Genomic DNA, 15,279 nt, shown 5'->3' on the forward strand with positions numbered 1-15,279 from the left:
TTAATTTACTCCACTCGTACATCACATCTGGAGCTGGTATACAACATTGGCAATGATTTCCACACATTCATTTAAAAAATATATTTTTTTTTAGATATAAATTCAGTTATTCGTAAAATTAACCATTTTGAAAAATGGGGGTGCTACCACTTTTCAAGTCAATGAAGCGTGTCCCTACACTATGACACTGTCCAATCGGTTCTGACAGTGTCTGACTGTTCAGGACCCACTCTATTAATAAGGCGAATGGTAATGCCCAGTTGTCAATTTGTTCATACATTTCCAGGAGGAATAACAGAGGAATAGCACAATGCAGAGTTCTAAAAACAGATGCTCCAGAATTGTTATTTTATGGGGAATACAAGTATTTACTAAAACAGACATGCGAGGAGAGGTAACTGGTCCTTTTAAGATGGCATATGGCATATTTTATATGATCTTTAAATAAGCTGCTCTCTTGTGTTTGCAATAGATAAGGCACAATGCAGCACATTTGGCGGGGATACTGTAAGGGATCATGTACATGGCCATATTACAGATCCATGTGGTACAGATCTGTAATATGGTGCCCATACTGTTCCTCTGTGTTTTAACCCCTTAACGACCGCCCACCGTCTTTTGACGTCAGGCGGTGCAGGTACTCAGTCTACAGCGACGCCTTTTAACGGCACCCTGGTGACATCTGCACTAAAAACCGTCTGTAAGTAACAGGTCCGGTTCTTAGTGCAGCCATCAGGACCTGCCGATTTCGTCGTAACAGCATGTGACCGCTGTGACAGCCAATCACAGCGGTCACATGCTGTCACTGCGTACAGAGCCGCCGGGAGTGTCTAAATGACAGCTCCTGCTCTAAGAACTGTTCTTAGAGCAGTGATCAGGAGCCAATAGTATTGGTTCCTGATCTTTTGTGATCACTATGAGATCCAATCATAGTGATCACTACTGTAAAATAAAAGTAAAAACATGTATCTGTTTCTCCTCACTGTTCTAGCTGTGGAGAGAAACAGATACAAGTGTGTCAGTGTCCCCTCACAAAATCACTTGTTCCTCACACACAGTTTATTAAAAAAAAAATAATAATTTTCAGTATTTAATAGTATATAGTATATATATATATATATATATATATATATAAATATATTTACTGTATATACTAAGAATCGTACTATAAACTACTTTCTTTTTAGGGTACGCTGTTAGATGGCGTGTACGCTGTTAGGTCTCATGCACACGACCGTAGCCGTGTGCACGGCCGTGATTTTCGGATTGGCCGGCTGCGGACTGTCAGCCGCAGGCCGCCCGCAAATCGCGGGACATGCACATGGCCGCCACCATTGTTTTCAATGAGCCCGGACCGCAGAACAGGGCCGTAATAAGACATGCCCGTTCTTTCTGCGGTCCGGGCTCCCGGGCCGTGCAAGGACCGCAAAAACTACGGTCGTGTGCATGGCCCCATAGAAAAGAATGGGGCCGCAATTCTCCCGTGGATTTTCGGGGGAATTGTGGCCGCAAAAACACGTTCGTCTGCATGGGGCCTTAGACGGCGTAGGGTGCTGTTCTGGGTTTGGGTTTACGGTTTGTGTTAGGCGTAGGGTTTAGGTTTAGGTTTGAAAAAAAAAAAAAACTTAAAAAAAACAATAAAAAAAATAAAAAAAAAGTTTAATTCTTTTAGTGTTCTTAGTTGATTAGGCTTCATTCACACGACCGTGCTCGTAATTACGACTCGTAATTACGAGCACGGCCGGCCGCGGGCAGCCGGCCGCTTTTGCGAGCCGTGCTGTCATTATAAAGTATAGCAGCACGGCCCGTAAAATAGAAAAATAGAACATGTGCTATTTTTTTAACGGCACGGGCACCTTCCCGTGAGAAAACGGGAAGGTACCCATGGGTAACAGAAGTCTATGAACCCGTTATTGCGGATCGTAATTACGACCCGGAATAACGGGTGTTTTTACGGTCGTGTGCATGAGGCCTTAGTTGATAAAAAAAAAAGACTGTAGACTGTAGACTGTATTATCATTATGGCTGCCAGAAGATACAGCGTTGAGGAAGCCTATCAGATGCTATGCTCAGATACGTATTCTGCATCTGAAGTTGAGCTTTTAGGGTATGTGCACACGTAGTGACCAAAAACGTCTGAAAATACGGAGCTGTTTTCAAGGGAAAACAGACCCTGATTTTCAGACGTTTTTTGAGCAACTCACGGTTTTCGCTGCGTTTTCGCTGCGTTTTTTACGTCCATTTTTGGAGCTGTTTTCATTGGAGTCTATGAGAAAACGGCTCCAAAAACGTCCAAAGAAGTGTCCTGCATATAATGTATATAAGTGTCCTGCACTTCTTTTGACGAGGCTGTATTTTTACGCGTCGTCGTTTGACAGCTGTCAAACGACGACGCGTAAATGACAGGTTGTCTGCACAGTACGTCGGCAAACCCATTCAAATGAATGGGCAGATGTTTGCCGACGTATTGTAGCCCTATTTTCAGACGTAAAACGAGGCATAATACGCCTCGTTTACATCTGAAAATAGGTCGTGTGAACTCAGCCTTACTTGAAAGCGACAGCGAAAGTGTCGCTTCAAGGGATTCTATGGATATGAGACCCAGCACTAGTGTATGGGAGACGGCGCAGTTGCCACAACGTCCGTTCAAAGTGCAGCCCCTGAAATTGCACAACCCCACCAAACCGATTTAGTGTGGGAACCCACAAGTCTATTTTCTCCCACCATAAATGACTTTATTGCTACTCCTGGCATAAGTCCCAATGTCAGTAATTTTTCACCACTAAATTATTTTAATATTTTTATTACGGACCAAGTTTTGGAACATTTTGTGCAGGAAACAAATTTGTATGCCAGGCAGTACATTGCCAATAAGCCTTCGTCACCTAATGCCAGGTTGTGGAATCCCACAAATTTCAAAGGGCGTCTCTCATTCCGTCAATTCTTACCCTCAAAAAGTGCAAAATACGGGGTAAAGATCTACAAGTTATGTGAAAGCACTACTGGCTACACATGTGCATTTAAGATCTACGAGGGTAAAGACAGTGAATTTAATCCACCAGGGTGCCCTCCAAATATTGGTATCACTGGTAAGATTGTGTGGGATTTAATTGGCCCTTTCCTACACAAGGGGTATCATGTATACACGGACAGTTTTTATACCAGTGTGCCATTGTTTAGCGCCCTTCATTGTGCCAACACCGGAGCCTGTGGCACAATACGCAGGAATCGCAAAGGTTTCCCATGTCAACTTGTGGATAAAAAACTACCAAAGGGGGAGTCATGCACTTTTCAAATTGAGAAGATGCTGGCTTTAAAATTTCGTGACCGCAAGGACGTCTACATGATCAGCACTGTCCATTCAAGTGCAACAGCAACTATTAGAGAACGCGGGGCCTCTGCAGATAGACAAAAGCCTGTGTGTGTCATCGGCTATAACAAATTCAGGTTGCGATGCAGAACGCATTTGTCCTGTACAAAAAATCAGCAGGCAGGGCGACATTCTTTGAATTTCAGGAGAAAGTGATTGAAGATCTCCTATTTCAATCTGCAGACCAGAGAGTAGTCCATGAGTCAGAGGATGTACACGACTTGTTGAAAAACATTTTTTACACCCCATCCCTTCAACATCTAACCAAAAATACCCCAAAAAACGGTGTCGGGTCTGCAGCAAACGAGGACAGCGAAGTGAGTCACGATATTATTGTTCCGCTTGTTCTTCCAACCCTGGTCTATGCATAAGTCCCTGTTTTGTCCTTATCAATACACTATGGGCTTTATTACAGTTTTGTTCGGGTTTTTGGTGGACCTCTTACACCCGACAATACTTCTAGAAATAGCGACATTAATTTGGGGAGTAGTGGTCCTTTACTGTATGTATACAGACGGTGTGGGACACTGCCCCTTTATATATTCTACAGGTGATTGGTTGTTTTGTGCACATGGCGGTCCCTACCTTGCCGGGCAGGAGCTTGTTATGGTGTACCGCGTCACTTGGCACATTCGTCCCTTATATAGGGATTGATGGAGCTAAAGAGACGTTGTATGACCAGTCACTTTGAATAATAAAGTCATTACAGCCCTACAAATTTTCTTTCATCCTGTGAACATGCTCTAGTTTTCCACATAGCTGGATACATTCTTCCTCCTTTTTTTTGGATATGTTGCCTTTTTCCGCCAACAGTTTAATACATTTTCCCACTCTAACTTACTATATATCAGAGCGGGTTGATATACATAATGTCTATGGACTGACATGATTTCAGGACAGCTGCTTTCTTAGCACGACATAGTCATAGGGTGTAGAAACTGTTAGGGACATCTATTTCTCAATCTAGAAAAGTAGAATCCTCCCATTTTCAAAGCAAAATGTGTGTCCTGAAAGCCTCCGGGTGCTCCCTTCCTTTTGGGTCCTGCCGTGTGTCCAGGAAACACATTAGGGCCACAATGGGGATATTTTTGAACACAGGAGAAACAGGGTGATACATTTTCTGGTGCATTTCCTTATTCTCATGTCCTCTGTACAAGAAATCTGACCTTAAAATGACACATTTGTGAAAAAAAGTGAAATAAAATTGTCTTTCCACCTGCTTTGCATTAATTCCTGCGAAAACTGTGGGGTCAAAATACTTAGTACACACCTAGATGAATACCTTAAGCGGTCTAGTTTTCAAAATGGGGTCATTTATGGGGAGTTTCTATCTTTTTGGCAGCTCAGTGCCTCTATAAATGTGTAATGGGACCTGAAACATTTTCAAGCAAAATGTGTGTCCTGAAAGTCTTCGGTTGCTCCCTTCCTTTCGGGCCCTTCCGTGTGTCCAGGCAACGCATTAGGGTCACAATGGGGGCATTTTTGAAAACAGGAGAAACAGGGTGATAGATTTTGGGAGGTGTTTCTTCATTCTCATGGTTGCTTTACAAAGAAATCGGTCTTCAAAGTGATACTTTTATATAAAAAGTTTTTTATTTTATTTATTTCACCTGCTATGCATTCAATTTAGCAAAAAACTGTGGGGTCAAAATACTCACTACAGCCCTAGATAAATACCTTAAGGGGTCTAGTTTTCTAAATGGGGTCGTTTATGGGGAGTTTCTATCGTTCTGGTAGATCAAAACCTCTCCAAATGTACAGTGGGGCCTAAAACATTTTCAAGCAAAATATGAGACCTGAATGCCTCCGGTTGCTCCCTTCCTTTCGGGCCCTGCCGTGTGTCCAGGCAACGCATTAGGGTCACAATGTGGGCATTTTTGAAAACAGGAGAAACAGGGTGATAGATTTTGGGGTGCATTTCTTCATTCTCATGGTCGCTTTACAAAGAAATCGGTCTTCAAAGTGATACTTTTATGAAAAAAGTGAAATTTATATTTTTTTACGCCTGCTTTGCATGAATTCTTACAAAAAAACTGTGGGGTCAAAATACTTACAACACCCCTTAATAAATACCTTAAGGGGTGTAGTTTTCAAAATGGTGTCACTTGTGGGGGTTTCCACCATTCTGACACCTATGAGCCTCTGAAAACCTGGCTTGGTGCAGGAAAACAAAATGTACTTCAAAATGTATAAAATCATTACTAAACTTGTAAGTTTTCTAAATTGCTCAAAAAAAATATTATTTTTTTTTCAAAAGTGCTGCCAAAATAGAGTAAAGCGATGGAAATATATATTTAATAAAAAAAATTGTACAGTATGTGTGTACATATGTGACATATCGCAGTTAAAAATAGGGAAAAATTATAATTTTTACAAAATTTCTTACATTTTTCTATTTTTTCATTAATTTCCGCAAATCGTATCAGTCTACTTTTACCACTAAAATAAAGTACAACATGTGACGAAAAAACAATGTCAGAATTACTTGGATATTCAAAACTTTCGCAGAGTTATTCTCTGATAAGGTCAGACATACCAGATTTAACAAATCTGGCTTGGTCATTAAGGTCTTTTCAGGCCCGGTCATTAAGGGGTTAAACTTTATACACAAAGTGTATAAAGTACTGCATTTTGTATGAATAAAAAAATAAGTAAAAATCAGGTAATGTTCCTTTGCATGTGCAACACCGTGGAATACTTACCCCATTTGCACACCACTGTGAAAAATGGTCCGAGTGTTGGCTGGATTTCCCGGCCCGACTGCGTAACAGGTGAATGGGACTCCTGGCAGAACTGCTGTTCCCTACTCTATCATTTTGTTCAGTACGAAACAGCAGGAGTCCCGTTCACCTGTACCTCGGTTGGGCCCGGAAATCCGGCCAAAACACGGACCGTTTGTCACGGCCCAATCTCGGTCGTGTGCAAGAGGTGTTAGGTGTGTAGATTATGTATGTTAAAGGGGTTGTCCACTACCGGACAACTGATGACCTATCCACCGGATAGGTCATCATTATACCATCGATGCGGGTCCTTCCACAACAATAAGTTTAAGTTTAAAGTGTACCTATAATTTCATAAAACTTTTGATGTGTCATAGTGACATGTCAGAAGTTTTGATCGTTGGGGGTCCGAGCACTGAGACCCCCACCAATCGCTAAAACGAAGCTGCAGAAGCGCTCAAATGAGAGCAGTGCTTCTTCGTTTCTGATCGCCTCTGCTTGGCTTTCCTAGGTAAGCCAAGCGAGCGGTGTGCGGTCTCAATAGAAAGTCTACGAGTCCATACACCGCTCGCTTGGCTTTACGAGGAAAGCCAAGCGGAGCCGGTCAGAAACGAAGGGGCACAGCTCACCTGAGCGCTTCTGCTGCCTCGTTTAACCGATTGGTGTGGGTCTTACTACCCCCTCTGATCAAAACTTCTGAACTTAGAAAATCTCATGCCCACGCTTCGGGAAACAAAACGCACAAGTCATGCGGAAAGTGCATTTTTCAATTCCGCATCTCCACAATTCCATGTGTTCTGCGCAGAGCTGCTGCCTGTTTTGGCCCCGGAAGAAGTTACGTGCGAAACACGTGTTGGGGTTGGTCCCCCCCATAGTTCTGGTCTGTTTGCCTCCTTAGATCGCATTCCTTGCTGTCTGGTTTTTCACTAGTACGCTATTTTCTCCTTGGATGGTTTTCTACCCATGTTTGACTTTATTATTTATGTACCGGTTTCTGCACTTTACTATCTGAGACTGCGGGACCTGACCTATGTGGAGATCCTTTTTTCATGGGTAATGTTACTGCCAATGTACTTGCTTTTAACTATTTTGTCTCTCAATAAAATATTGTCTATTTTTCGCTAGAAATGGTTCATGTGTGATTTCTTATATAGGTGTTTGCTATAACCAATGTTTAACACTAAATCCGCAGGTAAAACCGCAGCGTTTCCGCAGCAATATGAGCAGGAATAACGCACTATTTGGTGTGGGTTTCTGCGACAGATTTACCAGCGTTTTTTCTGGAGATTCTGCTGGATATTTTCTGTTGCAGAAAATCTGCAGCGTATCCTGTGAGTGGGAACATTTGTCGATGGTCTAACAAGTAGTAATTGTCCAAAGCGTAGAATCATTTTAAAACATTTTTTGCTTTCCATGGGGTGGAAATATGCATTTTAAATTGTGGCATGTAAACAAATAACCATATCCAATATACTAGTATATTAGGCTTATACAGGCCCCGTACCACCAGCACACTTACAAGATGGTACACTTTAATATACTTTAAGATATTTTCTTTATAATACTTGGCCTTTTTATTTCATTTTGTTGTCTCAGGTAAACTTATTATCTCTAAAGTGTTCCTTGGACACCGTGTTCAAGCACGAGAATTTCTGCCTATTAATCCTGCTAATTATCCTGACGCAAATTCAGTCTTCAGACCTCTGAAAATGAACAGCAGCACTTTGTGTTCTTCAGACGATGGTAAGTTTATTCTGCATTAATTCTATAAAAATGCATTAAAACACTTTACAACCCTGATCACAGTAACCTGTGACGTCTAGAATTACTTAACATTTTAGACAAAATTTTTTTATTTTTTTTACAATGACGTAGATCAATGCTAGGTGTAATAAATATATATATATATATATATATTTTATTTATAAATTTGGTTTATTTATAAGATTCAGATTAATACAAAAAGGCGAAATTGCCAAACAGTTCAACAGAAATAAAACAGGCATTTTACATCTTAATTGTTCAGACATATTTTCACAAAGCAGAAGTAAGGAACAAGCGTAGCATGGTAGCATATTTTGACATGTATTTCCACAGTCACTCAACCAATAGTGTCAGAGATAGCACACCAGGAGGCCCATGGCGTGTCAAATTTTTTAGGACATTTACGACGTTGGTACAGAACTTTCTCATATGGTAGTATACCATTTACCAGAGATTTCCACTGGATCAGAGTAGGGATCCACCTCAACGCAATGGCCTTCCGGGCCATAAACAGAGTCTCGCATAGGAATTTTTTTTTTGATGATGTGAATAGAAGTCATCATCAGTCAAACCAAAAACTGAAAATAATGGGTTCTGAGGAACAGGGGCCCCTATGGCCCGTAAAAGATATAGTGAGACTTCACCCCAAAAGAATGCAATATATGGACATGTCCAAATCATATGCCAGAAATCAGCGGCCTCCTGGTGACATCTCGGACAATCAGTGGACGGGATCACTCCCATTCTGTGTAAATGAGTCGGCGTTAAATAATCACGATGAGTGATATATAACTGTGTGAGTCTATTGTTCGCTGCCGGTGAGACCATTAGGTGAGAGGATAGCATATTCTCCCAATCTTTGTCAGAAGTGAAAGGAAGAACCCCCAACCATCTCGCTTTAGCAGGCGGAATACGTTTAGAACATGTTTTTTGCACCAGGGATTTGTAAAGAGAGGACATGTGCCCAAGTCGATCTCCATCTGAAAACATAGCAATAATCTCCAGATTTTGCAAAGCATGTTGAGGATACCCCAGAAATTGCATAGTGAAGGCATGTCGGAGCCGCAGATACCGGTAGAAGGAGCGAGAGGAAATCTCATATTTGTGTTGTAATTGCTCAAAAGTCAACCACAAACCGCCCCCTACCAAATGCTTGATGTGGGTGATACCAAGGCCCTCCCAGAAGTCAGCACCTTCGAGGTGATGCAATTCTCGAAGCATATGGTTATACCATAAGGGCCAGGATAAGGGGTCCCGTAATATCATAATATCTTAAGTGTGGTCCACACTTGTTTAGCCACCCAATGCAATGGAGTTAGTTTAAGCCCCGGTGTTGGAGCTCCCCCTCAAGGTATACTAGCAGATCCGACATGCCCTACTCACCCCCCAGAAAACACTCGTCTCCAGTGACATCCAGAGACCCAGATACCTCAGCTAGGTGTATTATATTTACGAACTATATTGATAGTGGTCAACCGTATTCTTTTGGAGGGCAGGGGCAATATCTGTGAGGTGAGTGCATCTTAAAGAGACACTCCAGAGATTTTTTGTTAAGTACACACGGTAAAAGGTAGGACAGGTTATCCTCTTACCAGGAGCTTTGTTGCCGAAATATTCCAGCCGCAATTGTGTCATGTGACCGCACTGCGACTATCTCTTTAACTATCCATTCTTATGAGACTCACATTGAGCGTCTCATAGGAAAGCATAGAGAAAGAGACTTCCGGTCCACTCAGCAGACGCTGTAGGAATCAGCCGGTCACAGTGTGGTCACATAACATAATTTCGGCCAAGATGTTTTTGGCAACAAAGTGCCTGATAAGAGGATAACCTGCCCTACCGTTTACCCAGTGTACTTTACAAACAGGGGCCGCAATAAATATTAAAAAAAATCACTGGAGTGTTTCTTAAGGTGGCACCCTTCCTTGTCCTCATAGGGCAGTATTGTGGCATATATACAGTCTATCCTTGCACTTTGCCATCTACAATTTAAAGGGTAAGATTTGATGTGCACCATCTCACCCTGTCTCAGGCAGAAAAAAGGCTAGATGCCCCCTTGTGGAGGGGTTTGATCCGTCTTTTTGCTCTGCTATATGTGCAGCAGGTACAAATCCCTTTAGCCCAGAATTTTTCAGTCTCCAGAGATCACTGCGATACCACCACCTTTTATAGAACTATTTTATCTTTCTTCTTACAAAACACACATTTGCTATTTCTATTTATTAACTATAGTCTGCTTTCTATAATGGTCATTTATGAGTAGTACAATGTTCATTATATTCATCCAGAATCATATATTTGGTGGAGTTTGTTCACATCTGTGTTGCAGGCTCAGTCGCATATTTAGTTAACTTTGACAGAAAAATGAGCACCGCATGGAGCACTATTTTTGCCGTCTAAATAACGGACACCCCAGCGGGACCTAATGAACCCAGTTATAAGTCAATGGGGTCCATCGGGTGCCTCTGGTATCCATTGTGCGATGGATCCAACACTGCGTTGTGACTTCTGTTATAAACTGAAGCCACAGCGCAGATGTGATCTGAGCACCTGTACCTTTAAGACACCCTACTAGGTGGATCTCTGCAAGGAGAATCAGTACCTTCCAGGAGATAAATAAAATATGGCACATCCACACAGCTAAGATTCCTGAAATTTCATCTCAGGGTGTTAATGTGCAATATTATATTACAATGATTTCCATTTTCCAATTTTTGTTGTTTAGTAAATATTTCATTAAATTGCGGAGACCCTTTAATTTTTTTCTAATCATGTATTCAAGAACTGACATATAGCAGCAATTATTATTATTTTGCAAATGCTTATACAACTATATGAAGTGTTCAGTTTGCTTTTTCGACTCTTTCAGAAGTTTGTTCTTCCAAGGCACATGAGAGCTGCGACTGCACCCGCCGCCGCTGTGACTGGTTTGTGTTCGACACTGAACTGGTCCTGCCAGAGTACATTGTGGAGTATGAATATATCACGCAGGTACAGCAGTCTCCCTTTACGCCTCCAGTCAATTACAAATTTAACATACAGTTCGCAATAACGAATCATGGACATTCAGTTCCAATCCATTTCTTACTTTGGTCATAGGAAAACAATAAGCAGTTGTGTTTAACATAGTAAATAACCCTTTATATGGAAATAATAATTTGAGGAGAATTTCAACCTTTTATCATCATGTCATTTTTAGGTCCATAAATTCTGTGCTGATTAATTTCTTGATATATCTGTAAGGTGGTTGCAGCTCTGTTTATGGGCTGTGTCTGGTACAGTCACAATCACTTGTATTAGGCCTCACTTACACGAGCGTAATATACGCGCGTGCTTTTCACGCGTGTCGTACGCACCTATATTACTCTATGGGGCAGTGCAGACGATGCGTGAATTTTGCGCAGCGTGAGTGCGTTGCGTAAAACTCACGACATGTTCTATAATCGTGCGTTTTTCGCGCATCACGCACCCATTGAAGTCAATGGGTGCGTGAAAACAACGCATGACACACGGACGCTCCTGCGTTGCATGCGCGAAAATCACGCAAGAGCTGTTATGTCCATGCAAAAGAGTCTATAAAGCTGGACAAAGCAAACCCAAACCAGGAAGTGCCTGCTTTTCCACTGCGAGGGGGCAAGGCTAGTGAGTGCCTGGAGACTGTGTCAAGGTTGCTAGCTGTGTGTGAAATAATCTTCTGCCATGCCGCGCGGGATGGACGTAGAGCGCCTCATCCTCTTTGTCCAGGAACATCCTGCAATCTGGGACACGCGCTCAGAGGAGTATCACAACAGGACGGTCAAGGAGGACGCCTGGGAGGTGGTCGCCCAGAACCTTTTTGAGCAGGAGTGGGAGAGTGGCCGAACCCGGGACCGCAGTCGGTTGGGTGAGTACCACGCATTTTCTGTCAATGCCTGTCATCCCTATAGAAGACCTGGGGCCCTGTATGTGTATTCCGCGCATTAGCACGAGGAACTTTGGTGGAGCAGGCGCATCACCGTGTCCCACGTCATTGGCACTGCAGGGCCCTTCATTTAGAAGTGAGAGGTGATAGTTCTGATGGCGTGTTATGTGTTTGTTAAATCCAACAGTCCAAGATATCAAAACACGGTGGCGGAGCTGCCGTGACCAATTTCGCAGAGAGATGGGTGAAAGGGGACGCAGCGGGGATGGCGCATCTCGCAAGCGCCCCTATATCTATACGAAGCAGCTGATGTTCTTGAAGGACATCATGGAGATGCGCACGTAAGAGTTTATGCCTTTGCATGTGTCTAATGTGTGTTTGCCCATGTCCTGTTTGCCAACGTGTTGGTGTGGGCATTGTTCAATATTATATTCTTACGTTTTTTTCTCCTTCTAGAACCACCGACAATTTGGAGGACACCGCAGAGGAGACTGACGTCGCCGAGTCTCAGCAAGAACCTCCTGCTCCCAATGTCCTGCCGCCCAGTCCAGAGCCGACACCCCAGGAGCCCGCACCTGGCCAGTCTGCAGGGGCCGTCACCTCTCCAGCAGAGGAGCGCTCCGTGCATGCCCGCACTCGCCGTGCCCGTGCTCCACAGCCCTCCACAGCTGCCCAGGTAGATACTCGTGTCCTGGAGTATCTAAGGCGAGCCGCTGTAGAGGACGGGAATGACACGTTTGGCCGAAGCATAGTTCCCCTCCTACGGCTGGTGCCCATGGACCGTATGGGCCGTCTGCAGGCGTCGATAGTGACATTGATCGACGCTTCCAGACCGCCCCACAATCATAACATCTGCTTCACGGCCATAGAACAATGGCGCAGTTCAGCCATGCCGGCCACCACGCCCCAGGTGCCTGGCCCATTCCACCCTGTCCCCCAGATGGCACGCCCGCATCCGTACATGCGCCCTATGGCTCCCCACTTCCCTGGGCCAACATTCCACCCCCAACATCAGCACCACTATGCTGGCGAGGAACAACCTACCCAGCTCCAGGTCCAGCATAGTGGTGCTGAAATGCAGGCGTATGCCTCCCCTGGCCAACAATACCAACACCTATGAGTATGTTGGTGGCAAGATTTTAGGACGCCACAGTTGTGTGTGGTGCAGGCCTGCCAACGTTTCGTTCGTTATCATTTGTTGGATGTGTATTAATATACACCATGTTGGTGTTTTTCTTTTGATGCAAAAAGTTTGTGTTGTGGCCAAACACAGCATTAAAAAAATTAATGGTTAATGGTTGGATTTCGTGTTGTTATTCATTGATACCACACAACACAAGGTTTGGCACACATTTCCTTTGCCTAGACTCTCACACACTTCTGGCCTTTTGGTCCAATGCATACACACGTGATATGAGGTTTTAGTTTATCTCTCGGGGTTTGACATGGATTGCAAGCGGTGGCAACGTTTAGGTGCTGGCATGGGCCCCGCAGCAAACGAAGTACACTTGCAATTGGACTTTCAGAACTTTAGGCCGCACAACATGATATCTCCGGAAAGTAAGTCGGCAACTGTCAAAAGTCCTGCTCAAACCCCGACAGATGTAAGCTCGCGACCCGCGTCAAGGGTCCTCATGTTTTGCGAGTCCCTAACCCAACACGAACCCCAAAAAAAAGAAAATAACTGGTCACATGTGACGTGTGTAGTGAATCCGCCAAACAACAGACACCCCTTCAAAGGTCATCACCCCCCCACGGTGCGGTTCCATATGGGCACTCAAAATATGCTGCCAAAGTATCCCGCACTCGAAGGCCGGAAGAGCCTGCATGCCTGCATGTGTTAGGATATATTCTGCATCAAAGGTAGCATCATTAATGCGGCAGAAGTTATGCAGAAGGACACACGCTTGTATAACACGTGTGACATTCTGCATGGACAATTGCATTGTTGTCAGAAAGACACGCCACCTGTTCGACATAATGCCAAAGGCACATTCCACACATCGCCGAGCTCGGCCAAGGCGGAGATTGAACATGCGCCGACGGTCATCCAAGCCCCTTCTTGCAAAAGGACGCATGACTTGCCTTGTGAGTGCAAACCCCTCATCCGCCACGATGACATACGGGATTGGGGGGCCGCTGGAGCCCGGGAGGATGGAAGGTTCCGGCACCGCCAGTCGATTATTCACGAGTCGCTTCCCCATTCTTGATGAACGGAATATGCATGCATCTGCCGAGCTTCCATACGAGCCAATGTCAACAATAGTGAAACAATAATTTGTGTCCGCCAAGGCGAACAATACCATAGAAAAATACTGCTTGTAGTTATAGAATTGCGAGCCACTGCGTGGGGGCTTTCTCACACGAATGTGTTTGCCGTCTAGGGCACCAATGCAATTTGAAACTCACTTGCTCTAAGAAATCCCTCTGAAATACTTAGCCACTGTTCTGTCGTGGGCTGAGGCATGACCGTGCTCTTTAACCTCTGCCACAACACGACACAGGTGGATGTGACAATGAACTAAATGGTGGTCACTCCCAAAAGAAATTCAAAATGTAACGAATGATAACTATTGCCTGTGGCCAGAAATCTAGAAATCAACGAGAAAGAAAAAGAAAGCCACAACACATGTTAGGGGGGGCTGGTAAAACTGACAGCGTCATTGACTAAGTAATAGCAGCTGCACACATACCTCAAGGTCACAAGCAGCCGTTCCTCGGCCGAAATGCAGCGTCTCATGTTGGTATTCTTGTAGGTGAGACCAGAGCGAGTTTGCTCAAGCAGAAGGTCAAATGTGGCCACAGACATGCGGCAGAAGGCTCGAAATTTTTCTGGATGCCGGCGTAAGTCCTCATACAGGGTATGGAAATGGCCTTTTATCGTACGTTGGGCCACAAGTGGATGAACCCAAATGCGACTTCTTCCAGGCGTCTGGTGCTGCAGCATGTGTCGGCGCTCCCCAAACCGACGTGAGATCATCCAGACAAGAAGCAGACGTGCCAGCGATGGAGAAAGCATAATTGTGGCGTGTCAAGGAGATTCCAACGTGAAGGGAGAAACACACACTGTGGTTTCTGCAGAGGCGGAAATAAGGTTCTAAACAGGCTTCTCCCAGCAAGCAGGGGTTGGGCCAGCTGGCCTATTTGTAGGCTGGCGTCCCAGTAATCCCCTCTGCGTTTTTTACGCGCGATGCAAACGCTAGTCGTGCGCGCGTTTTAAACGCAACAACGCTGCGTATACGCAGTGCATACGCAATACCATCGCGCGCAAAACGCAGCGTTTTTTTGCGCGTGCAAAACGCACACGCTCGTGTAAATCAGGCCTTAGTCTGAGCTGCAATGCCAGACACAGCCCATGGACAAGAGTGACTCTCAAAATCAGAATTGTATCTGAGAAGTTTAGACAAAAACGCAACAAAATCTGCAGCATAAAACCGCCACCTATTTCCGCATCAAGATGTAAATACCGTAGCTAAAAATGAATAAAAACCCTGCACTATAAGGGTATGTTCACACGATTAACA

The 15,279-nt window shown here is 44.1% G+C and overlaps 2 protein-coding genes across 6 annotated transcripts in view; both read left to right on the forward strand.

Annotated features, from left to right (window-relative positions):
- Window positions 1-15,279, forward strand: part of LRRC9 (leucine rich repeat containing 9) — a 96,899-nt gene that overhangs the window by 34,308 nt on the left and 47,312 nt on the right. For all 5 annotated transcript variants that reach the window (XM_075843586.1, XM_075843588.1, XM_075843584.1 and 2 more), the window contains exons 14-15: window positions 7,687-7,833; window positions 10,724-10,845. In XM_075843586.1, the coding sequence (XP_075699701.1) occupies window positions 7,687-7,833; window positions 10,724-10,845 (269 nt within the window). The remainder of the gene's footprint in view (window positions 1-7,686; window positions 7,834-10,723; window positions 10,846-15,279) is intronic.
- Window positions 10,853-13,053, forward strand: LOC142664500 (uncharacterized). The gene is made up of 3 exons (XM_075843593.1): window positions 10,853-11,737; window positions 11,943-12,096; window positions 12,212-13,053. Exons 1-3 carry the CDS (start codon window positions 11,554-11,556, stop codon window positions 12,873-12,875), a joined length of 1,002 nt encoding a protein of 333 aa, XP_075699708.1. The 5' UTR covers window positions 10,853-11,553; the 3' UTR covers window positions 12,876-13,053.

Source organism: Rhinoderma darwinii, chromosome 12 (genome assembly GCF_050947455.1).
Source record: "Rhinoderma darwinii isolate aRhiDar2 chromosome 12, aRhiDar2.hap1, whole genome shotgun sequence".
NCBI lineage: Eukaryota > Metazoa > Chordata > Amphibia > Anura > Rhinodermatidae > Rhinoderma > Rhinoderma darwinii.